General features: G+C 23.4%; 5 protein-coding genes across 5 annotated transcripts; 3 read left to right on the plus strand and 2 right to left on the minus strand.

The window, feature by feature from the left end:
• The first annotated feature begins 12,290 nt into the window (after positions 1-12,290).
• Positions 12,291-14,530, plus strand: LOC128961973 (protein 5NUC-like). The gene is made up of 5 exons (XM_054308316.1): positions 12,291-12,541; positions 12,607-12,926; positions 13,123-13,544; positions 13,608-13,946; positions 14,011-14,530. The coding sequence occupies exons 1-5, from the start codon at positions 12,329-12,331 to the stop codon at positions 14,385-14,387; spliced, it is 1,671 nt and encodes a 556-aa protein (XP_054164291.1). The 5' UTR covers positions 12,291-12,328; the 3' UTR covers positions 14,388-14,530.
• Positions 14,531-14,875: 345 nt separating this feature from the next.
• Positions 14,876-16,417, plus strand: LOC128961037 (probable D-lactate dehydrogenase, mitochondrial). The gene has a single exon (XM_054307240.1). The coding sequence runs from the start codon at positions 14,908-14,910 to the stop codon at positions 16,375-16,377; it is 1,470 nt and encodes a 489-aa protein (XP_054163215.1). The 5' UTR covers positions 14,876-14,907; the 3' UTR covers positions 16,378-16,417.
• Positions 16,418-16,434: 17 nt separating this feature from the next.
• On the minus strand, positions 16,435-20,831 carry LOC128961570 (tetratricopeptide repeat protein 38-like). The gene is made up of 2 exons (XM_054307821.1): positions 19,572-20,831; positions 16,435-17,762 (listed from the first exon to the last, which is right to left on the minus strand). The coding sequence occupies exons 1-2, from the start codon at positions 20,653-20,655 to the stop codon at positions 16,435-16,437; spliced, it is 2,412 nt and encodes an 803-aa protein (XP_054163796.1). The 5' UTR covers positions 20,656-20,831.
• Positions 20,832-21,686: 855 nt separating this feature from the next.
• On the minus strand, positions 21,687-22,376 carry LOC128961855 (superoxide dismutase [Cu-Zn]-like). The gene has a single exon (XM_054308156.1). It carries the CDS (start codon positions 22,260-22,262, stop codon positions 21,702-21,704), a length of 561 nt encoding a protein of 186 aa, XP_054164131.1. The 5' UTR covers positions 22,263-22,376; the 3' UTR covers positions 21,687-21,701.
• A 1,640-nt stretch (positions 22,377-24,016) lies between these two features.
• LOC128961571 (uncharacterized) lies at positions 24,017-24,898 on the plus strand. Its single transcript, XM_054307822.1, has 4 exons — positions 24,017-24,245; positions 24,326-24,535; positions 24,617-24,754; positions 24,812-24,898. Exons 1-4 carry the CDS (start codon positions 24,129-24,131, stop codon positions 24,896-24,898), a joined length of 552 nt encoding a protein of 183 aa, XP_054163797.1. The 5' UTR covers positions 24,017-24,128.
• Positions 24,899-25,137: the final 239 nt, after the last annotated feature.

Consider the following 25,137-nt stretch of genomic DNA (forward strand, 5'->3'; position numbering starts at 1 on the left):
AATTAGCTCAACTATTTTGGTTCACTGATAATGTTCTAAATATCTAATTTTATATACTATTTATTAAAATATGAATTTTATTCTAGTTATTATTATAAATTAATTACAGAATATTTACTTAAATTAAAGTAATTTTAGATACAAAATATTTTTTATATAATAATATATAATATTTTATTATTGTTTTTTTTATGGTATTGTTTTGTATTGTATTTGTTTATGGTATTTTTAGAGTAATGTTATCACAACATTAGAAATAGTTTAACATAAAATAAAATTTTTAATATAAACATTAATGTATTGTGACCAGGGTTTTAAGGAAATAAATGCCTGCACTGGCAATGCCCAAATAGATGCCATAAATGCCTGGCATTTTGGGCATCTATTTTATTTGTCTGCCACATTAAATTGCTAAAAAGAAACTGTATTTATAAAAATAATGTAATTTGCTGTTTTTAGCTTGTTAATTAAATTTACAATTAATATACTTATTTCCAATGATATTACAAAACAAAAATACAAACAAATATATCGATAAAACAATTTTTTATAAATAAATTAATAATATAAAATTAAAATAATAGGTGTCACCACCTGAAAATAGATGCCCAGGGCATGGCAGAGGCAGGGCAGGCATTTGGCAAAATAGGCATCTATTTTTTATGCCTGCCATTTTTAAAACCCTGATTGTGACATTAATGTAAAATAGACATTAACGTAATAATAACACTAATAAATTATAGTTACATTATATTTTTTTTATTTATATAATGAAATATTATTTAAAAATATCACTAAATTAAATATTTTATTATTCATTTATAAAATAACTAAAAAATTAATAATTATTTTATTATTTAAATAATTACTAAAACAATTATGTTTGACATCAAATGATTAATATAAATATTTATCATAAATTGAATGTTAAAAACCTAAGAGATTTCTATCGTATTTAAATTAAGAGAAATAAATTAATGTTTCAAATATACTATATTAAACTTTATAATATTATGACATTATGTGAAAAAAAATTTTAATAAATTATTTTATTGATACAGTATTAGTTTTATGATATATCATAATATTAAATTATAAACTAATAATAAATATACAATTAATTCAGAATTTTCTTAATATAAATATTATAATCTTGGAATTATATATTTAATAAATTAATATTTATTATTAACTTTTTACAAAATAATTTAATTAATTTTATCAAACAAAAGTATTTCTTTTATAGTATAACTAATGTTTTATTTACAAAATAATATTAATGATCAGAAAAACAGACAAAAAGAAAAAGTAGTTTTAATTAGAAAATTGTTGATTTAATGCCAAAAATTTTATTAGTTTACACATCATTTAAGTGTATCCATAAAAATTGCAATTTTAAGCTATTATATTAAGATGAAAATAAAATAAACTTAATATTTATATTTTATTTAATATAATACTTATTTGTTTATAAATTATCTTTATACATAAAAATTAGCATTTGACATAATAATATGATTATTTGTATGATTTATAATAAATTAATTAAAATTAAACTAACTATAAAATTAATAAATAATTAAATGTAATATTTTATTTTAGGTATAAATGATAACTAAAAATTATATTTATGTAAATCACAAAAATAATAATTTTTTATCTTAAATCAGTAAAAAATTATGTTCAAAATGTAAAACTTATTTTATTTACGACTTTATGTTTAAAACAAAATTTTTGTTATTTTGTTTTGTTATAAATGAAGTCATTATTTGCTTATTTAATGTTTGTGTCACTAATTCAGTAACAAATGATTTTTCCTTTCATACAGTAGTCAATGATATGATTGTTAGATAAAGATAGCATTTATATTAATTATTATTATTTTATAATATTAATTGATAAATGATTTATTTAAAAAAATGTTATAAAACATAATAAAAAAACAATTTATTTTTATTATCGATGATATATAAAAGTATTCTAATAAAACATTTATTTTTTATAGTTGCTTAATTAAAAATTATTATATTTATTAAAACGTTATATAATATTAATGACATTTGTTTTCTTAATTTTACTATAAATAAATTAAATTTTATTGATTAACTTAAAATATATATATATTATAGTTATTTAAATAAAATAATGTGATTTTTTAGTTGAAATATTATCTATATATTTAACTATAACTTTTTATTTATATGTCATTTATCACAAGTCGACAAACATTGATTTATTTAAGGTTTACATGCAATTTTATTTATTTTTACAACACAGTAATTTGTCAATAGTTTATAATTTTAAATTGATAATTGCTTTTTGACTTTATTTGTTAAAAATATTAAATTATAATGTTTTAAATCATTATTTTGATACTTATGTTATTGATTTAGTTTTAAATATTATTTGAATATTTTACTTTTCATTATTCTTAATAATTATTATTAAATTTTCTAATATAGGTGTTAACAAACATTGAAAACTATGAGAAATTTCATATGAGAACCAAATACTGTAAATTACATAATATGATCCATAGGTATAAACAAAAAATGCAAACTATGACCTAATAAAATATACTGTATATATATCTATAAATAATATAAATCTCTATAAAAAAATATCTATATAAATAATATAATAAATTTATATAATTTAATTTTCAAAGTTACAAATAAAAACTTTTTAAATTTATGAAAAATGTGAAAATAAAATTCAAAAGTTTTATTATTTAAAAATACAATTGATTTTATGAAAAGATGTTGAATTATAGGTGAAAATATTTTTTCGTTGAAAAAATACAATTGAAATTTGATTGCTTTTAAAAATTGTGACACATTTATTAAATAGAGAAATACATTATAGAAAAATTTATATTATAATAAAATATAGATTATGTGTTCAATTTTGACTTAATAGTTATGAAACATAAAAAGTGACAAAATATCAGTTTTATTGTTAATTGTTTTTTTTGACAAATTTTATTTAAAATAATCAAAATTTATTCTATTGTGTAATATTAAAACAATTATTTTTACCAATAATAAACATTTATTGATAATTTAACATTGCATAAAGTCCAGTGTATTCAAAAATAATAGTATTTTTGAATTGTTTATTTTTTAGTAACAAATTTTCTCGATAATCTGTCAAAACAAATGAAGTTATAGTTTTCTCATCAATAAAAACATTTCAGTTTTTTTGACAACATATAAATTGTTTTATTAATTGTTTTGCCAAAACATACATTTTAGTTATATTCTTATATTTAACAATGTATATATATATATATATTTATAATAAGATAAAAAGATAATAATTTGTATTTAAAATTTTGTTAAAATCCTATTTTCAAAAAACTACATTAATTTTGAAGTTTAGTGTAAAACAATGTAAAGGTTTTTTTTTAGAAAAATCATGAAAAATAACTTTTAAAATATACAACGTTTTATATAATCATTTATCAAATCAGTCACCCATTGAATGCCTATAATTATAGTCTCTATTATACTATAATATATTATATCTTTAACTCTTTATACAAAGGTATTCATCGTTTTATTATTGTTTGGCAAATAAATGAATACTAAAACCACATGTGAACAGAAATTTTAAGACTATTTGCCTTTTGAACAAAAAAATACATTTATATTATTTACGCGGAAATTGTATTTATTTTTATACGCCTTTGTTTTAATTGCTTTTTACTATTTTATAAATTAATCTATATATGTATCATATGTTAAAGTATATTACACTTTTCATAAAACAATAATATTTACAATAATTACAATAAAAACGCACAGTTATTATAAATTTATTTTATTCAAATGACTTCAATCAAGGTTAATTTTTTAAATATAAAAATATTGTTGTATTTTCATTTAAACTAAATCATAAATTTTTATAATATTAAATATAAAAAAGTAAAATAATAGAAATGTTGAATTGACTACAAATTTAACCCATTATTTATATAACTGGGCTCTCATTAACTAAATAACTAAAAAAAGATCTACATATTTGTCATCACTATATTATTAATATTATTATTTAAAGTTTATTATTGTAGTTAAAATATTAAAGCATTACTGAACGTTGTGTTAATTTAATTGCAAATACATTTTTCAGTATAAAAATAATATTTAAATACTATACCGTATTATAAATAACAAAATATGATAAATATTTAGATCCAGATCATTTAAGTATTACAATTATGTTAAATTTCATTACATTAACATCAATTATAATTATATTATACAGTATATTAATATATAATTTATTTATTAAATATTTATAGTATGAACTTTATATGATTGTAAAATTAGTACAAAACATAGTTAACAATATTCAATAATAGGCATAATATAAGTTTGATATGTTTTTAAAAAAGTCTTACATTAAATTTGATCCATAATTTTAATTCTAATTTTGGATGAAATTTTAATTATTATTTTTTTGACTCAACTTAATTAAACATTTACCAAATATCGTTAATTTATATAAAACTTATGCGTAAATGACGTCAATATTGTGAATGATTTGCTAAATAGATTGTTATCACATATTAATCTCAAAGTTAAGAGTTTGTCATATTTATTACAGATTTATTTTTGGTCATAAAAGGGTTGGATATCAAGGTTAAGGTAATAAAGACTTTTTTGTTTTAGCAAATATAAGATTTTATAATAAAATTATAATTTATAACATGATATATAACAAAATATATTAATTAGTGAATATTTAATTTAAAATTAATTGTAATAAAAATTGAAAGTAATATTTTGTCACATTTTTAATGATCTTAGTGTATATACCATTAAAAATAGCTATTATTAAATATTATTAAATTAATTTTTATATTTTTAAAAATACTATGTATATAATATAAATACAAGTAAATATTATATAATGTATACAAGTAATAAAATACAGTAATTGTGAATTAGTATAATGTAAGTTATGTCCAAACAATAACTTATAGATACAATCAGTTTAGATCTATAGAGATATTAATATGACCATTGCCAAGGTCATTTACTTGAGTTATGTGCTATTTTTATTATGTTATTAATTATTTAATTATCAAAATTGATTTGTTGTGTAAAATAATGATTATACAATATATAAAATGTAAATAATGTTCAATTCATTAATAATCTTTATTTGATTTACTGTGTCATGTAAAGGATAACAATACTAGATATAACCGGTTATAATATATATATATATATATATATAATTTAATTAATTGTATTTCTATTAACAATATTAAATATATATATAAATTTATATATAATAGTATACACATGTAATAACGTTAGTAAATTTTATATTATTTGACAATTTTTTTGCATTTAAAGATTTAGCAAAAGTAAAAATCAACTGATCCTACAGTGCTTTCAAATTGTTATAAATATTATTAAAATATATGAATAACGGGAATCATATACTTGAAGGACATAAGAAAGAAAAATCATTAAATAATAGCTCAAACATCCATAAAACAAAACATTTAATAGTGACCTCCAAACTACTAACTATTTTTGACATACAATTTGAAATATTTTTTTTTGTTAAAAATATAATATTTTTATAAAATAAAATAATACTATTAATTAATATTAATACTATTTATAAAATGTTTTAAAGATTATAATTATAACTAGCATTAATTGTAGAAATTTTAATGCTAAAAAATTCGACTCAAAATAGCAAACAATAATTTTTTTAAGTATTTAAAACTAATTAAAACTAAAAGTAGATATAAAATGCATTTTACTAATATTTCATTATATTTATTGTAAAAATATGTGTAAATTGTTTTTATATGTTTTATTTAAATAAATTGGTAAAATGGTATTTTATATTTGAAAATAGTTTAATAGTCAATGTAAAAGTAACCTAATTTTTAAAAAATATTTTTGATCAAAAATTTATTATTGTATATTTGCCAAAAATACTAATAAAATAAATATTAATTTTTAATACTTTTTCAAGCATTTATTTAGTATAATAAGTTTTATTTTTATTTTATAAATAAAACCAATGCTTTAATTATCAAAAATGAATTAATTTAATTAATTTATGAATGAAAACAGTTTACATACTAAATAATTATACGACTTATATATAGTTATAATTTAATTTCAGTAATTTAAATATTAAAAGATTAAGTTACTTTATATAAATTGCTTTATAAATTTGTATTAATATATAAAACTAAAATTAATTGATTAATTTTTATATAAAAAATAATATAAAATCATATTTATAATATATTCTTATTGATATAAATATAATTTTAGAATAAATATATATATTTTATATCAAGACATGCGATAAAATAAATATATTATTTACTATATCTAAGTTATTTGGCACTAATAATCAATAGCCTTCACTATTATTTGTAAATACTGTACTAAACTATCTTTTTTAGTAATTTTATTGATATAAAGATAATATATTTTGTTGTTTTTATAGCTTTGTTGACAATTATATAAAAACATATTATTATTAATTATTATTTAGATATAACTACCAAAAAAATATTGAATGAAAATTTCACAATGAATTAAATGTTTATTAATCACAAAATGTTAATTAAACTTATCTTAAGTTAATATACTTGAAAATATTTTTTATTTTTAACTAAATTATTTAAAACTAAATTATGATAATAAAGTTATATTTTGAATTTAACTTTGGGTAAAATGTATTTATATTATAGTATTATTATTAATAGTTTATTTGTAATACTAACTAATAACTAATTTAGTATAACTATAATTAGTAGTATTATAATCATAGACAATGATCCGTTACTATTTAATAATTATGAATGAATGAGTTAAAGTTGAAATCAAATAAAACAATATATTGAATAATAGCTTATAAGCCGAAATAAACCACAAACTTTATATCAAATTATATTATTAAATAAAAATTACATAAAAAATATTTAAATACTCATGTAATTTTTATTATCAATTATAAATTTAAAAAATGGATATTAATATAATTTACAAAAATTTTATTTATTTATTTATTTGGTCTCATTATCTAAAGCGATAATAGTTGGCTAACAATATTGTTATTATCAACATTAAAAATGCTCGGATCTATGATCATAGATGTGCTACAAGTGAATAATTATGAATAAATGAGTTAAAGTTGAAGTCAAATAAAATAATATATTGATAAACAACTGATAAGCATAAAACTGCCACAAAACTTAATAGTTATATAACTATACTTTCATAATCTAATGTTATTTTTAAAAACATTTGTAAATAAAAAATTTATATTAATATAATTTAACATACTAAAATTTACTAAATTTATTTATTATTTTTAAAAATTAAAAAAAAATAATGATAAAATAGAACTAAATATAATATATAACTAGAGTTTAGGCGGGATTCCCAGTATTTTCCTTTATATTTTACATTATTGCAATATATATCACCAAAACTAAAATATAAATTTAATATATAACATAAAACTTATTGAAATATTCAAAAATCAATTTGAAATCAATAAATTTAGTCATACTATTTAAGAATACAACTTAAAATACAGTTAATATAACAATTATTTAATAAACGTTATAATCAAATTTGTAGTTTATGGTTCAATAGATGATATCACAATGAATTTAGTTCCCTGGAAATTCCCAGGGATTAGGGGAAATAGGGAATTTATGGGAAGGAAACGAGGAAGGAAATTTACTCGAACCCTATTTATAACTAATTTATTTTATACAGTATTGTAGATATTGAATAATAAACAGTGTGACATCTATTAAGTTAATGTTTTACTACAACAAAATTTAAAAATTGATATATAAGTTTAATTATTATACATTATAGGAAAATACAATAAATTGCATAATTTGTATTAATTAAAATTTGATATAAAATAATATTCTAGATATAACTACATTTAAACTCATGTTTTAAAAAATAATAAATAGTTAGTTATAACTAATACTAAAATTGATGGTCTATTTAGAGCACTGGCAGAAAAACTTGTCATCTGAGCAGTCATTGGTCATCACATTATACATTGAGTTCTCCATAACGGGTAAGTTATTTGAGGGAAGATTAAAGCAATTACAGCCAACAAACTTGAGATGTCGTTTAGTACAGAATTGGGCGCATTTGACAAAATCACATTCAGAGCACTCACACAATCGGTTCAAACGGAATATTCTGGTCGAACAGTCCGACCGATTGTATCCCTGAGCGGCACAAAACTCCTTACACTCGTCATTAAACGTACATTTCTGCAACGGAATTCCCATTACTGGCCATCCAATGGACAAATAGTATCCATAAGTTATTATATTTTTTTGAAAACATTTTCAAAAATATAATTTATTTATAACATTAAAATACATAATATAATTAATTATATAATAGAATAAAAAATTATTTGATACTACCTATTATTAAAAAATTAATTAGTTGTGCCGTAATTATAATTATAGAAATTTTTGACAGCATTTTTTAAAATATCAAAATGCAATCTATTGTTGAAATAAAAATACAATTGAATATAATATACTAATTCAGTACACTATTGTAAACTATATATCAATACATTACAATTGTTATGCAGTGTTTTAAATAAAAACAAATATTATTGCAATAAATTTTTGCTTTTTTAAACCTTTTGTGTCAAATAATTGAATTAAAGTCAAAGTATTATTTTTTATTATTTTTGTAAAATATTATTTTATTGTCCAAATGTTTGCGACACTAAATTTAATTTTGTGTCATTTCTATTGAGATCATATTTGCTTAGGTATATACACAAATACATAGTGTATATATAACTTATATTCATTTATTATACTTTATATTCAATTCAATTTGATTTTTCGAGTATTGTTTAAATAAATAAACAATATAAAAAAGTAATCATAATAATAGCTGTTTTATAATGTCTTTTTCCGTATATATTTATAAGCAAACAATAGAAATTTAAATGTGAAAAATATGATTGTTATTATTTAGAAGTATAGATATTAAAATGCCATTGAAATTGTTTATACTATTATTTATACAATACCTGTCGGGACAATGATCGGGACACTAATGTTTGTGTGGAGAGAAACAACAAAATTATAAACATTTTAATGACAATGACTTTACTCTTTTATAAAGCTCTCTCTCTCTCTCTCTCTCTCTCTCTCTCTCCTCATTCAGTTCATAATTACACAGTTGGTGTGATCACCTCATGTGTGGTCTCTCCCGAGATATGATTGTCCTCTAAAATTATAATAATTATATAGTTATTTAAGTAGATTTTCATGAAAACACTATTTATTGGCAAATACTTAAAATCACAACTATTTTCACATTTTTTACTGTTTAGTCGCATCACTGAATTTTTCATATGTGAAACAAATATTTGATTAAATAACTATAATTGTGTAAAAATTGTTTTAGTATATTTTTAATATAATAAATTATACATATTTAATTCTTCCAATAAGCTTTAATTAAAATATATTTTTAATTAATTAATTAAAATATATTTATCATTTATTTGTTAGTAATATGATAAATATTAAGATGTGTTTCATAAATCATATGTAATGTAACTTTTTAAAATACAAAAAAATGTAAAATATAAATTAATATATTTATTATTAATTTGTCATTAAAATTACTTTATATTTAATTGATATTTCAATGATTTCAGTAATACATTGTAAATGAAAATTATCAGTTAAGTTAAATAAGTATACAATAGTTTTATATGTATTATATATGATAACTCAAGATTATTTATACACTTAAAAATGTTTTTTAAAAAATGAATATAAAATTAATTACAATTATATAGTATTTAATGAATATTGTTTTTAATAATTACTAAGTTTTAATTTGTCTAAAGTAATGTTAATCTTTTTTATTTAAAATTGCATACAAATGTTAAACTAAAAATACTGTCTAAACATAAGTTAATTAAATAATTACATTTAAAAACAACAATCGTATGCTTGAAATAAAAAAGCAATAATTTGTGTTAAATATAATATAAAAGTTTATATTTTAATATTCTTTTTAAATATTTTATTTACATATCAAATAATGCTTTATTCTATCTTAATTATAATTATCAGATTTATTTATTTATTAAAATAATGACAGTCAATGACACCAAAAATTATATTTAATCAAATAATATTAGTTTAATTTATTGGATTTGTAATTAAATAAAGTAAATATGATTTGTTTGTGACACCAAAAAATAACTGTATCTTTAAGGTTGTCAAATAATATATCACTGATCCTCAGGATTAAACGATAATATAATATAAATGTAATATATATTAATACATTGAATTACAAAAATGAAATATAATAATACATAATACATAATGGTATAATATTATTATGTATTTAATACTATTGAAACATTTTTCTTTAGTAGTAACTATCATTTTATCTAACTTTTATTGTATTAATTTGTTTATTTATATCATTTTCTAATATGATCATGTTACAATTGGTCTATTTCAGTAATCAATATCTAATCGTATAATTCATGTTTTATCTAATTACAGATTATTTATATCTAAATATAATTAATTTTTAAAATATTTATTATTATATTATCAATGGATATCATATTACATTTCAATGTGGATTTATTAAAGTAGATTATTTTAATTCATATAAAAATTATATTATATTTTAATAAAAATTGTAAGTTTGACTTACTTTTTACATCACTTAAAAACTTTAAAAATCTTAATAAATATTATATTATATTTTAATTTATTTAAATCTAAAGATTGAAATATTTTAAAAAATATAATAATTGCATTATTTATTAGAAAATATGTCATTTTTCAAGTGTAGTACTGTACTATTACAACATCAAAAATAATTAACATTAATATTGTTGTATTATTTTTCAGGAAAAGGTGACAATAATTTTCAAATATTTATCAATCCTATGTTGTATTATTGAATAAGGAAACAAATAAAGGATGTTAATAAACAAATATATGTTACATATTTTTATTTAAAAATTATTAAATACTTTAATAAAGATTATAGCATTTGAAAATATTTAATGCAATAATAAAAACAATGCAATTATTGTGATGTTATAAGTTAAACTAGTCTATTATTTACAAATTGTAACTTACAATATAATAACTAGTTTTATCAAAATTAGCAATCGTTAAAAAAGTGGTGTATTATGTTTTAAAAAATATATGATTATCAACCTTGAACATTTTTTGACGTGTGATAAATACACTAATGCATGCATTACTTCAATACTGTATATTAATATTTATATATTGTATAAACTGTATATATAATTTATATATAAATCACTTAAAGTTATTGTGACTTTTTTTAAGTCTAGTAAACGTGTGATTATGTTTTTTAACATAATAGCACGTTTACTAGACTTAAATTATTTATATATTTTTTTAAATATTCATTTATTATTATATTTTATTATTAAGTAGTTAGTAGTTAGTAGTTTACAGTCAATTATTATAAAGATAACTACGAGTATATATTTTGACAATTAATTACATTAATTTATTTTCTTTCTTTTTTTTGTTTAAAGAGTTAATGATCAAACATTATAAGTTGAATTCAAGCGACTTATTAATTGGTAAGCATTTCATAAATTTCACAAAAAAGACATTTTATTTCATATTAAATATTACTATCTTTTTTTTGACTTATTGATTATACGATAATTTAAACATACAGTATAACATATTTCCTATTATTTTATTTAATATAATTAATATCTTATCAATAAATTGATGGAACATTACCATCAAGGGGTGGACTCTGGGGTTTATATTTATATACTTTTCATAACTTTGTTTTTACTAATTTAATTTATATTTAAATATTATTTAAATGAAGAACTTATTATTCTATAATAATAATAATAATAATAATAATAATAATAATAATAATAATAATAATAATAGTGTACTAAAACTTTAATAAATATTTTTAAAAACAGTTTCTACAATGTTTAACAAATCAATGATTGATTGGCAAAAGTATTTAAAAGCAAAACTAATTGATAAACATTAACAGTATTGGTATTATCAATGAAGTTTGAAGTCATATGAGTTTATCATCACTTCGTTTTTCAAACGAGTGTCTTAACATAACAATTGGATTTAATAAATCATTAATCATTATTGAGTTAATTATTTAAAGTAAAATTTATTTTCAATGATTTGAATGATTTGTTTTTTATTTTGTTACAATTGTTTTAATTGATTCAAAAATCAACAATTGATAACTTTAAGAAAAACGTTATGAATATCTTTTTAAAGTTTTTGTTAATTTATTTGCCATATGTTATAATATATGGTAGCATTGTATCGGTTAACTCATTTAATTTGTCATTAATTCATATCAATGATCTTCACTCACACTTTGCACCGGTAAATGTGTGGAGTAGTCCTTGCGATGAAAAGTCTATAAAATCTGGGAAATGTTTTGGTGGTATCGCCCGCATTGCCGCAGAGGTATAGTTGTATAAATCTTTATAAATTTTTACATCAAATTATTTAAAGATGTCATAAAACTTTAGGTAAAAAAACTGCGTGAAAGTCATAAAAACTCATTGTTTCTCAACGCTGGCGATAGCTTTCAGGGAACCGTTTGGTACTCATTGTATAAATCAAGTATTGTTTCCCATTTCACTAATTTACTCAAATATGATGCCATGACTGTCGGTAATCACGAGTTTGACGACGGAATAGAAGGTTATTATCCTTTTCTGGACGACACAAGACATCTGATCCCAACTGTTTGCTGTAATATCGATGTGTCAGATGAGCCGCGACTTAATGGCAAAATTAAAAAGTCAATTATTCTGGAAGTAGATGAACACAAAATCGGGATTATTGGGTATTAATATATTTTTTATTATGTTATATTAACAAACAGACATTTATAACTAATTTATAGCTAATTTTTGTAGTCATAATTTATAAATATCAGTACAATAATTAAAATGACCAATAATTATATATCTACATATGTATATATATATATATATATTAATCATATGTATAATAATAATAATAATAATAATAATTTACAGATACTTAACCCCTGAAACCAGTTTTCTGTCAAATCCGGGCAAAACAATTAAATTTGTCGACGAAATTGAAAGTATTAGGAAAGAAGTAAAACATTTGCAAAGTTTAGGGATTAAGATAATCATCGGTTTGGGTCACTCAGGGTTTGTTAGGGACGTAGAAATTGCTCAGAATGTGCCCGAACTCGATGTCATAGTCGGCGGACACTCCCATACATTGCTATATTCAGGTGAAAAACCTTCCGTCGAGGACGTGGTCGACAAATATCCGACTGTTGTAAACCATGGCTCGCATCAGACTATTATTCTTCAGGCCTACGCTAACGGCAAATATTTAGGTTTAATTAATTTAGAGTTTGACTCCGACGGTAATATAACCCGATTTGATGGACAGCCCATACTATTAGATAACAAATATGCTGAAGGTATTTGTTACGCCAGTTATAATTTACTTGTATTGACATTTATTTTATGATTGCTTTCATTAGATCCAATTATAGCGCAAGAAATTAATGGTTATGACAAACAAATACGTGAAAAATATGGAGAAGTAATCGGAAAGAGTAATGTTTTGCTTGAGGGCGGCTACAAGTGTGAGGTAGAAGAGTGTAATTTAGGTAATCTTATTACCGAAGCAATGGTTGTCTATTACATGAAGAACAGGCAGCAAACGGGCAACGGATGGACTGATGTGGCCGTTTCCGTCACCAATGGAGGTGGCATTCGGGCCACAATCGACACGTCGACCACTGGCGGCAACATTACATTAGAGCACTTAATCACAACATTACCCTTCAGTAATAATATGATGATTCTTGAAATACCTGGTAATTGACATTTAATGAATATTTCATTTATTTTCAAAATTATTTATATTATTTAAACTTTTAGGACAATTATTAAAAGAGATGTTAGAGTATAGTGTCTCCCGATATGACATATGGGGCGGCGGAAAGTTTCTACAGTTTTCTGGTTTGCGAGTCGTTTACAATCTAACAAAATCCGATTACAACAAAGTGGACACTCTGTCTGTCCGCTGCTCCGATTGTAATGTTCCCGAGTTTAGGCCACTCAATGAAACTATGATTTACAAAGTGATTGTTCCTAAATATATAGCCGACGGAGGAGACGGCTATCAAATGCTCAAAAGTCGTGATATTAAACGTATTACTAGTGAAGCCCTCGACTATGAAATTGTTTCTCAATATTTGAAGGAAACTTCAGTTATTTATACCGGAGTTGACGACAGAATTCAATTAATTCATTAATTTAAAGACAAGAGTTTTGGCTATTTTTATAAATAAAAATAATTTATTAACTCTTTGTTTATAATATTTTTTGTAACTTATCTTAAAGTATTATAGTTTGTTGTATTTTTATACTATTTTTATATACAGAACTAACTTATTGTTGAATTTTATTTAATTTATAAAATTATACTCAATTTATAAGTTAATATTTTATTATTAAAAAAATAACACTTTAAAATATAAGTCAAATTTTTACATTATTTAATACTGTTGTACCGTTTTATAAATACTGTATTATACTGTATCTATCATATCATAATTTATCAAGGACATATTCAAGGATATTCATGTTTTTATTAAAATAATGCAAACATATTAATATAAAAGTCTACTTAATCGACAAAAACTGTATTTTGATAATATAAATATAAACAAATTGATTATTAAAACATTTTAAACGATAAACAGTTGCTATTACTTAATTGTGTTAATTAATTGTTGTTTTAAATCAAAATTACAATTGTAATGTTAATTAAAAATGTTTATAATTAAAAATAATTTATTATTAAAACGATTACAACTTTGTCAACAAATTAAGACAATTAACAGAAAATTAACAAACAATACAAAGAACGAGATTCTTGTAAAAAGACTTCAATCAGTTTGTGGTGACAATAATGTGTCGACAAATGTCTCGGTTCGGGAACAACACGGAAAAGATGAGGGATTTTATCCCACAATACCTCCCGATGTTGTAGTGTTTGTATCCAACACACAACACGTCAGTGATGTCCACAAAATTTGCTATGAAATGAATGCACCGATTATTCCGTACGGATCGGGAACGGGACTCGAGGGTGGAGTTAATGCCATCAATGGAGGCGTTTGTATTGATTTAAAAAATATGAATAAAGTTATTGAAGTTAATAAAGAAGACTTTGATTGTGTGGTTGAGGCCGGCATTGATTGGCGTTCACTAAATGAATATCTACGAGACACCGGTCTGTTTTTCCCAATAGATCCCGGTGCCAGTGCATCCATTGGTGGAATGGCAGCTACATGTGCATCGGGAACTAATGCCGTGTTGTATGGTACAATGAAAGAGAATATACTTAACCTTGAAGTGGTTCTACCAAATGGTGATATAATTAACACGAGTGGACGTAAATGTCGGTCTCGCAAATCATCGGCCGGTTATGACTTGACTTCATTGTTCATTGGAAGTGAGGGAACGTTGGGAACCATAACACACATAAGTCTGCGATTAAGCGCTGCACCCGATTGTGTTGCCGCAGTTGTCTGTAGTTTTCCGGATGACAAAGTGGCCATTAATTCAGTCATTGAAATACTTCAATCAAACATATCTGTGGCTAGAGTTGAGTATTTGGACGACGTATCCATCAAAGCGTGTCGTTCTTATAGTAAAGTATCACTTCAAGAGACGCCGACACTGTTTCTCGAGTTTAACGGTTCCAACGACGATGAGGTTAATCAAAGAATAGCTATGGTTCGCGATATTGTTGTGTCAAACGGTGGATCAAACTTTAATTGCTCTACAGATGCTGAAGAAAGAAAAAAATTATGGAAAGCAAGACATGAATTGTATTACGCCGTCAAAGCTATGAAACCTAACTCTACGGCCATTATTACCGATGTTTGTGTTCCCATCTCAAGACTTACTGAAATGATTGTACGCACAAAACAATTGATAGCAAGTAATGAAGTGACGGGTCCTATGTTTGGTCACGTCGGTGACGGCAACTTTCATACTGTTATTGTGTTTGATCCCAATGATAGTCAAGAGTTAGCGCGTGTCAAGTCTACGGCTTATACTATGGGTGAGATTGCACTGGAGTTGGGCGGCACCTGTACTGGTGAACATGGGATCGGTAGAGGAAAAGTGCAACTTATGAGACAACAATATGATTCTGTAGCCATCGATCTCATGAAACGTTTGAGAGCAACCATTGATCCCAAAGATTTAATGAATCCACAAAAACTTTTTTAATTTACTTTTATTTTTTATATAATTAATAATATATACTAACAAATCATTCACTAGTTGTTAATTCAATTGAAAACTTTGTGTTTCATTTAGCAAATTATTAGCTAATGTGTTGTGCCATTTAACGGGCGATTTTATGGCCGCCACTGTAAGGACACGATTGAATAGATCTCTTTGTGCATTACTTCCACCCATACATTGTGTGGTATATCTAACATCCAGAAGCAAATCAACACATTTTTGATAGTTTTGTCGATAAAACTCAATCAATGCATTCACTATAGTACGTGTCGTTGTCAACCACTGTTCATTACTTTCATAATCTTTAATTTTGATCATAAACTGCTCGACACTGTCCTCGTGTTTAGAGCCCAGACATGCAATCAGAAAGTGAATGTCAAAGAATCCCAATCTATACGGTTTGTCTAAATTTGGTTTCGTTATACTATATACCTCTTGCCATCGTTTATCATTAACAACACTACAATTTGAATCAATTAGATCCAATCGTAGCAGTAATTGTGAGGCATCAGTAATGTTACCGAAGCGCCCACTGGAAGCCCTTTTCAAGATTTCACTGTCAAATATATCAACAGCTCTGTCAAAGTCTTGTTGTTCAATATAATGAAGTGCCAAATGCCAGTAGTTATGACACGAAAGATAATTAGCTTTAGTCCACTTGTTTTCCCTATCTTTTAAAAACTTAATACCGGTGTCACTCATACCACAGGTCTCATGAATGTGAGACATGGCATGTGTGGCCCATCCGTCGCAGTCATTCATACTGAGTGCCAACTCTGCCTCAATCTTTGCTTTTGACATTATATTTGTCTCTTCCAATGCAAACGCATACATCCCGTGAACATAACCTTCCATTGGTATCGACCTGTGCTTCCAATGTGGTAATACCCGTGCAATTGAGTCTCGCATTTGATTTTGCAATCCGTTCTCAAAGTATAATACATGAGATAAACGAATGGCGTGAATATCAGTCGGCCATTCCGTTAGTATCTCTTCGAAGACATTTAAGGCACTCTTTATATTCAGATCAGCCAAATGTTGAATAGCTTTTACGTGCAATTCTTCGCGTTTATTATAATTTATTTTATTATTATCCATGAGATCAACCAAATGATTGACTTTTTCTTTTAGTTGATGACTAGTATTGACATTAATACTACTTAATTCCATACCTAATGTCAAACATTGTCCCAAAACAAAGTTGGGATCACTTGCAGTCATATCTGCCATTGTCTTCATAAACCCTCCATATTGTTGGTCATCGTAAAGCCCACACAATTGGTTTAGTGTACAGTCGTATAGTTTGGATGTTTGATCGCATGTAGAGCTCATAAATGACAACTTCTGGTCTCTCCAATCGGCACAACCTCTCAATTGATATTTAAGCATTTTTTAAATAAATTTTATTGCTTGCTATATACAGTATAATTAAAGTTATATTATATTATATAGTTATTCATTGAAATCAAACTAATAAAAGAAGAATAAAAATATCAATTTTTCAAATCATTTATATACCAACTTTTAAACTATAAAAAGGTGTGACTTTAATCTATACAACCAATAATATTAACAGTTTTAGCTTAACTAATATTAAATTATCGATTGCATAAATATATGAATTTTATGAAATAGTCATTAATTACATAATTAATGAGAGTCTTAAACAGCGGTGGCGGCAATGATAGTGACGATGCTATTAATTTCAATTATACGGTCAACAATACGTTGAATTTAAAAGTGACCAAGGGCAATGTTGTAGGTAATTTAGAACTGATTAATATTGTAATTGGTCATTTTTTTAATTAATTATATAATTTATCAGATAATTTACAGTCTACTGTTAAAATTTAAAAAAATAATAGTCGGCTGTAATTATCTGGCTAATCGTACAATTAATTAAAAAATAAACAATTACAATGTTATTTAGTTTAAAATGATCTATAACTTTACTATTGGGCACTTTTAAAGTTAATGTATGGTCGACCAGTTAAATGTAATTAATAGCATCTCCACTATCATTGCCGCCGCTGTTGTTTAAGACTATCTTTTTGATTAACGTTAATCAATGAATCCTTAACCACATTACACACACACAAACAAAAGGGTCGATACAGTTGTCGCTACAAATGCATGTAAATCATTGATATAGTAATTAAATTATTATTTATGTTGAAGTTGTATTGATTCAATTTATACAGTATAGTACACTTAGGTTAATGTATTGGTAAAATTAAATGTATTGAAACTAAAATTGCTCATGGTCACAACCATACCAAGCATATTTCAATTGATTGTCTACTAATAATGTGATTACAAATTATCTTTATACTATATTTTTTAATTACCTTATATATATATTATAAAATGTTATAACAAATTAATATACAGTATTATAATAAAAAATAAACAATAAAATATAGTTATTGACTTTGTTATTAATTATGATAAATTATATAATTTATTGTATTTACTGTATACTAATAGTAATAATGCAATGCTTGAATATGTATAGAGAATTTTTACTTACTTCAATTAATTTAATTGATATACAATAACATAAATACAGTACAATAAATTCAGTTTTAATAATATTTTAATTTTTAGTTACAATATTTAAATAACAATCTCTAAAAGTAAAATAATAATAATTTCTAATATTTTTAATAATTTTAGTTTTCATTTTCGTTATTATAATAGGAGTAATCTATACTACTATATAATTTGTTCAATGTTTGTATCAAATTTGTGTGACGCAAACAATTACTTTTAATGTGTCGCGCGATTATTAATAATTTTAATTTATTAAATAAAAAATTAATAAATAAAATATACTTTTGATAATAAATTGTAAGCGCGTAAGTATTGTTGCACGTGTTAACTATTGATACACATTTTATTACGTGGAGATCTAACTAATACAGTATATTAATAATTTGTTTTACTAATTATTGTTTATTCATCTGTAAATTATAATAAAATTTTAGTACAGTATTGATAAAGACTATTAATATTTAATACAAAAAAAAAATAGTTTTGACATAATTTCTAGTCCTCAGAGATATCAATAATTTTTTGTGGATTCATTAAATTTTTGGGATCAATTGTTTTCTTTAATTGTTTCATTAATGTTATGGTATTTTTATCAAATTGTCTGTTAACCATATGAACCTTACCTCTTCCAACCCCGTGCTCACCAGTACAGGTGCCGCTCAACTCCAATGCCATATCACAGATATAATTAGCCGCAGACTTAGCCCGACTCACTTCATCTTTATTTTGTGGATCAAAAAAAATATCGGTATGAAAGTTACCATCGCCTACGTGTCCAACTATAGGTGCTGTCAATCTGTACTGATTAAGCAATTGTCTTGTTTTAAGTATGATTTGAGTTAGTCTTGAAATGGGTACACAAACGTCTGTAATGATAGCACTGGCATTTGGATTGATTTGTTTGAAAGCGTAATGAACTTCATGTCTTGCTTTCCACAGTTTTTTTCTTTCTTCACTATTTGTCGACGACTTGAAGTTTGTGCTGCCATTAGAAGTGACAATATTTTCCACTATTAATGATTGTTGTGTCACTTGATTAGGTGTCGACCCAATTAACTCTACAAATATTGTTGGACTGTCCGGTAAATCTATTTTACTATAATCACGACACGCCTGCAGACCAATTGAATCCATGAACTCAATTCTAGCGACAGGAATACCTGATTGAAGAATTTCAATGACTGAATGAATGGCCGATTTTTCGTCGGGAAAACTACAGACACCCGCAGAAACACAAATAGGATTTACGCTAAGTTTAAGACAAATTTTAGTGATTGTACCAAAAGTTCCTTCACTACCGACAAAAAATGACGTCAAGTTATAACCGGCCGATGATTTGCGAGACCGACATTTGCGTCCACTCGTGTTAATTATATCACCATTTGGTAGAACCACTTCCAGATTTAGTATATTTTTCTTCATTGTTCCAAAATAAACTGCATTAGTTCCCGATGCACATGTAGCTGCCATTCCACCAATGGATGCACTGGCACCGGGATCTATTGGGAAAAACAGACCGGTGTCTCGTAGATATTCATTTAGTGAACGCCAATCAATGCCGGCCTCAACCACACAATCAAAGTCTTCTTTATTAACTTCAATAACTTTATTCATATTTTTTAAATCAATACAAACGCCTCCATTGATGGCATTAACTCCACCCTCGAGTCCCGTTCCCGATCCGTACGGAATAATCGGTGCATTCATTTCATAGCAAATTTTGTGGACATCACTGACGTGTTGTGTGTTGGATACAAACACTACAACATCGGGAGGTATTGTGGGATAAAATCCCTCATCTTTTCCGTGTTGTTCCCGAACCGAGACATTTGTCGACACATTATTGTCACCACAAACTGATTGAAGTCTTTTTACAAGAATCTCATTTTTTGTATAATTTGAAATTTTGTTGATTGAATAATATTTTAAATTAAAAAAATTTGTAAATAATTTATTTTTATACATTATTGGTTACATTACATTAGCATTATTTTATTACTTCATGATATTTATTATTTCTTAATTTTAATAGAGATATCTTTTATTTTTTACTGATAAGAATAAGATAATTAAAACATAAACATTACTATAATATTTAAATAACAAAATTTTAATAAACAATCTTTCAATTTTATATAGCATTTAAATAGACATTTCAATTATCATGATATAAATAATTTCTTAATATTATTATATTTTTTAATAATATTAATTTAATTTTATAATGAATTCTGTAGTGAAAATAAGTAAAATATATATTGATTTTGAAATAGAATCGAGTTTTCAATATTAATCAATGATTTTTATTTATACAATCATTTTTATATTATCATTAAACATCGTATTAAATAAATATGAATAACATTTTTAAATTAGTGGTAGAAAAAAATTTTTGACAAAAATTTTTAAAAATCATTTATTTACTGTATTTTAAATTTATTAATAAAAGCTATAATAATTTTACATTTAATTTTAATTAAAATCTTTTATTTTAACAACACAATCAGATTTCTATATTACAATTTTAGTTTATAAAAATATATTTATAATCATAAATCATATAAACAACACATTGAAATGACTATTTATAAAAAAATATTAACTTTTTTCCAAATTAAATAAATTACATTAAAATTTGTTAAAAAATTAATTGAAAATATTAATTGTTAAAAACAGTTATTTGAATTTTTTTATAATAATCTATAAAATGAGAAATCTATATATGTAACAATCAATACTATTGTATTAATATATTATACTTTAGCAATACCGATGACAGCACAAGCTACCCGTCCCCCAGCATTACCAGTTTTTTTACTTTCCGACTCCTTATCTCCCGTTCCTTTTCCGAGATCATCTGCCATAGCGTGAAAAACAACGGCTCGTCCAATGATTGAGTTTTGACCGCTCAGTTTGATTTGAGTGTCATTCAAAGCCATCACAACTTTGCCGTCATTATCGGCCACAATATTGCCTAAGTCTCCCACATGTCTCATTGAATCGGTAGGCGCTCCGTGAGTATAGTTATTGGTGTTGAAATGCGATCCGGTACTCATACAGCCATTGCTGAGATCACCAAATTGGTGGACATGGAAACCATGATTACCGCTGGGCACCAAACCAGTCACATTAATTCTGACCGTAACCACTGACCCGTCGGCCGATTGTTGGAAACAAACCAAACCATTCACTGTATTCGACTTTATTACGGCTATACCTTTAGGCACATATTGATCATCACTTCTAGTATTATCAATCATTGACATTAATGACATCGACATCAATAAGATTACTAATTTAACTGATGACTGCATTGTATATTTGAGAGATTTGCAAATCTATAATTTAAATAATAATTATTAATAATATTGTTTTAGTTTTTCTGTTAAAATTCAATAGAAAACAATTTATAACTTTGTGATACTATTTTCTCAGCTATTTATACTATAATATTTGGATATTTTATTTATACAACTAAAATAGCATATCATTAAACTACAGTACAGTACAGTACCTAAGTAAATTATCAACTTTAAGCGATTATAAATATTTTTATAATTAGTTTATCATGAGTTGTATATATTTCTACTAAGTTTTCACATTTACATTAGTCCAGTATATAATTTTAATAAAATGTTAATACATGTCAATAGAATGCTTGAATAAAATGTATATTCATTGACTTTTAATACAAACGGTTTAAAAACACATTTATAACTAAATTATCATATTTTCATATAATAATGAATTATCATTTAATGAAAGATTATCTCAAAATTAAGGTTTACTCTCAATAGAGTAGATTAAAATTTATATTTGTTTAACCTATTAATGTTATATGTTTAATCAATAATATTTTATATAAATTTAGTAATATAAGTAAATAAATATTTTACTTATTTAGATAACAAAAGACTATATTGAGTTAAATTTTTAAAAATTATTTAACAAATCTCACTCAGATCTCAATATAATTTATTAATAATATAAATTTTACATATATTTTAAATATTTAATAATGTTTGTTTATCACTTACTTTTAAATAAAAATTGTAATATTGAATATTAACAGAAATTATTAAAATTAATAATAGATCAGAATTTATTTTAAAATATAATTTTAGTTAAATTTTATGTTATATTTAATAGAAATTTTATGGTTTATCTTAAACTTTAAAAATTATAACTACATTTTTAGTGCATTAAAAATTATACATTTTGTTTATAATATACACAATAAGACAAATTGTTATGGAAACATGACATTAACCATATTTATTATATAAAAAATAATTATATTAATAGAGATTTTTTAAAAGAACATAATACGGGTTCTCATAATTCAATATTTAATAAAAATATGTTTTTAATGATAATTAATTAATACTTTATTTAAATCATATAAATTATAGTCTATAGTGTTAGTAATTTTTACTATTGTTAGCACTGCTGCATATAATAAATGCTTTATATTATAACATTCATATTTTTGTAATCTGTATTAAATTATTAATTTTGAATAAAATTATTACCAAATTATATGATATTATAAATTATATTCAAATTATTTAAATAATATGTTAAATAATGAATCAAAAATAATTAATAAATTAAATTCTGAGAGTCGATACCGTATGATAAGTGAGTGAATTGTATGTAACGTTAATAGACTTATATTTCTGTTATTATTATCAATAATATAAACTTTGAGATCTTGAAGATAGACTGCAACCACAGTATATCTACAAAATAACTGACGCATGGGTTGTATGGATTGTCTAGTTTTGATGAACCATATGTTGTTGTTGTGAGCAATACAAGTGATGGCAATTAAGTATTAGATTTTAGTTTAAAAATAGGAAAACTTTACTATAATAAGCACTTCAGTCAAATAAAGTACTGTTTGTTTGTTAGGAAAATCGGTGCAAACTTTCCGGTTTTCTCCAAACACTATACACTGTTGTACTGAATATAACTAATGTGTTTCTCCATTATAATTGGGAATATTATAAGGAAATGTTGGGCGTAGAGTATATACATGTATAATATATTTTGTATATTAATTTATATACAGTATAATTTTGACATTAACTTAAGTTTTTATTATTGTAGAATATATTATTTGAAAATATGTCTGAATAGATTGACCATGATCATTTAGTAATTTAATTATCATTATAATGTCATTTAATAATTTTGTAAATACCATCAGAAACTATGAGTTTAAATACATTCAAATTGATATAAACAGTGAATTTTGTCGGAGTAAATGTGGAATTTTAAGAGCTATTCAAATAGTAATCAAATATATATTTTTTTAAAATTTATGTAAAATTACTTATTTTTTAAAATATTAATTAAATCTATTGTTAAATAGCTGTTTGGTTTGATATGTTTCCTAACAATTTTGATCACTTGTTATAACAACTATGATCCGTACAGCGGGTCATACATGGGGTTTGTGGGAGGAAAGGCTGAAACGGCTTTCCTATTGATATCATGGTCTTCATTAATGTGGTCATCGATAACAATGTTGTGCTATATATTCTCAATACATTCGGCTAATAATATACCAAAAACACCTTTTGTATGAATAATTTAATTGAATTTTACTAAAATATTATTAATTTATTACCAAATACTATATTCAATGTTTTTTTTTGTATAGGAAATCACATTAAACTCATTTTCATTTTCATTATATTTGTTAATATCAGTGATATTATTGATTGAAGTGTCCACAAGAAATGCCGGTGATATCAATGGTTTAGTAGAGCCGGGATTTGTCGGTAAAATATTCGCTTCGGTAGGTATTTACACATTTTTTACTTAATAATATTGAAATAATTTTTTTAATTAATAGATATTTGGATTAATCAATACAATTATCTACGGCTTTAGTATATTTTATTTTTATAAGTTATACAAAACACTTTTGGATAATATTTAATCAAATGTTATTAATATAAATATATTTTATACAATTGTTATGCTATTTAATTTGAAATGTAGATAAATAATATATGATATCATATAAATTTAAACCAAGTTTTTTTTTAATTTGCTATAACATTGAATCTCCTATTTTTATATATACAGTAAATTACATCACAATCACATTTGTCTGAAATAAATAAAATAAACCAAATGTTAAAACAAATATTAAATACATTATTAAAGTTAACATTA

Source organism: Oppia nitens, unplaced genomic scaffold (genome assembly GCF_028296485.1).
Source record: "Oppia nitens isolate AA-2021 unplaced genomic scaffold, nextdenovo-longstitch-racon4-pilon3 scaffold5_pilon_pilon_pilon, whole genome shotgun sequence".
Taxonomy (NCBI): domain Eukaryota; kingdom Metazoa; phylum Arthropoda; class Arachnida; order Sarcoptiformes; family Oppiidae; genus Oppia; species Oppia nitens.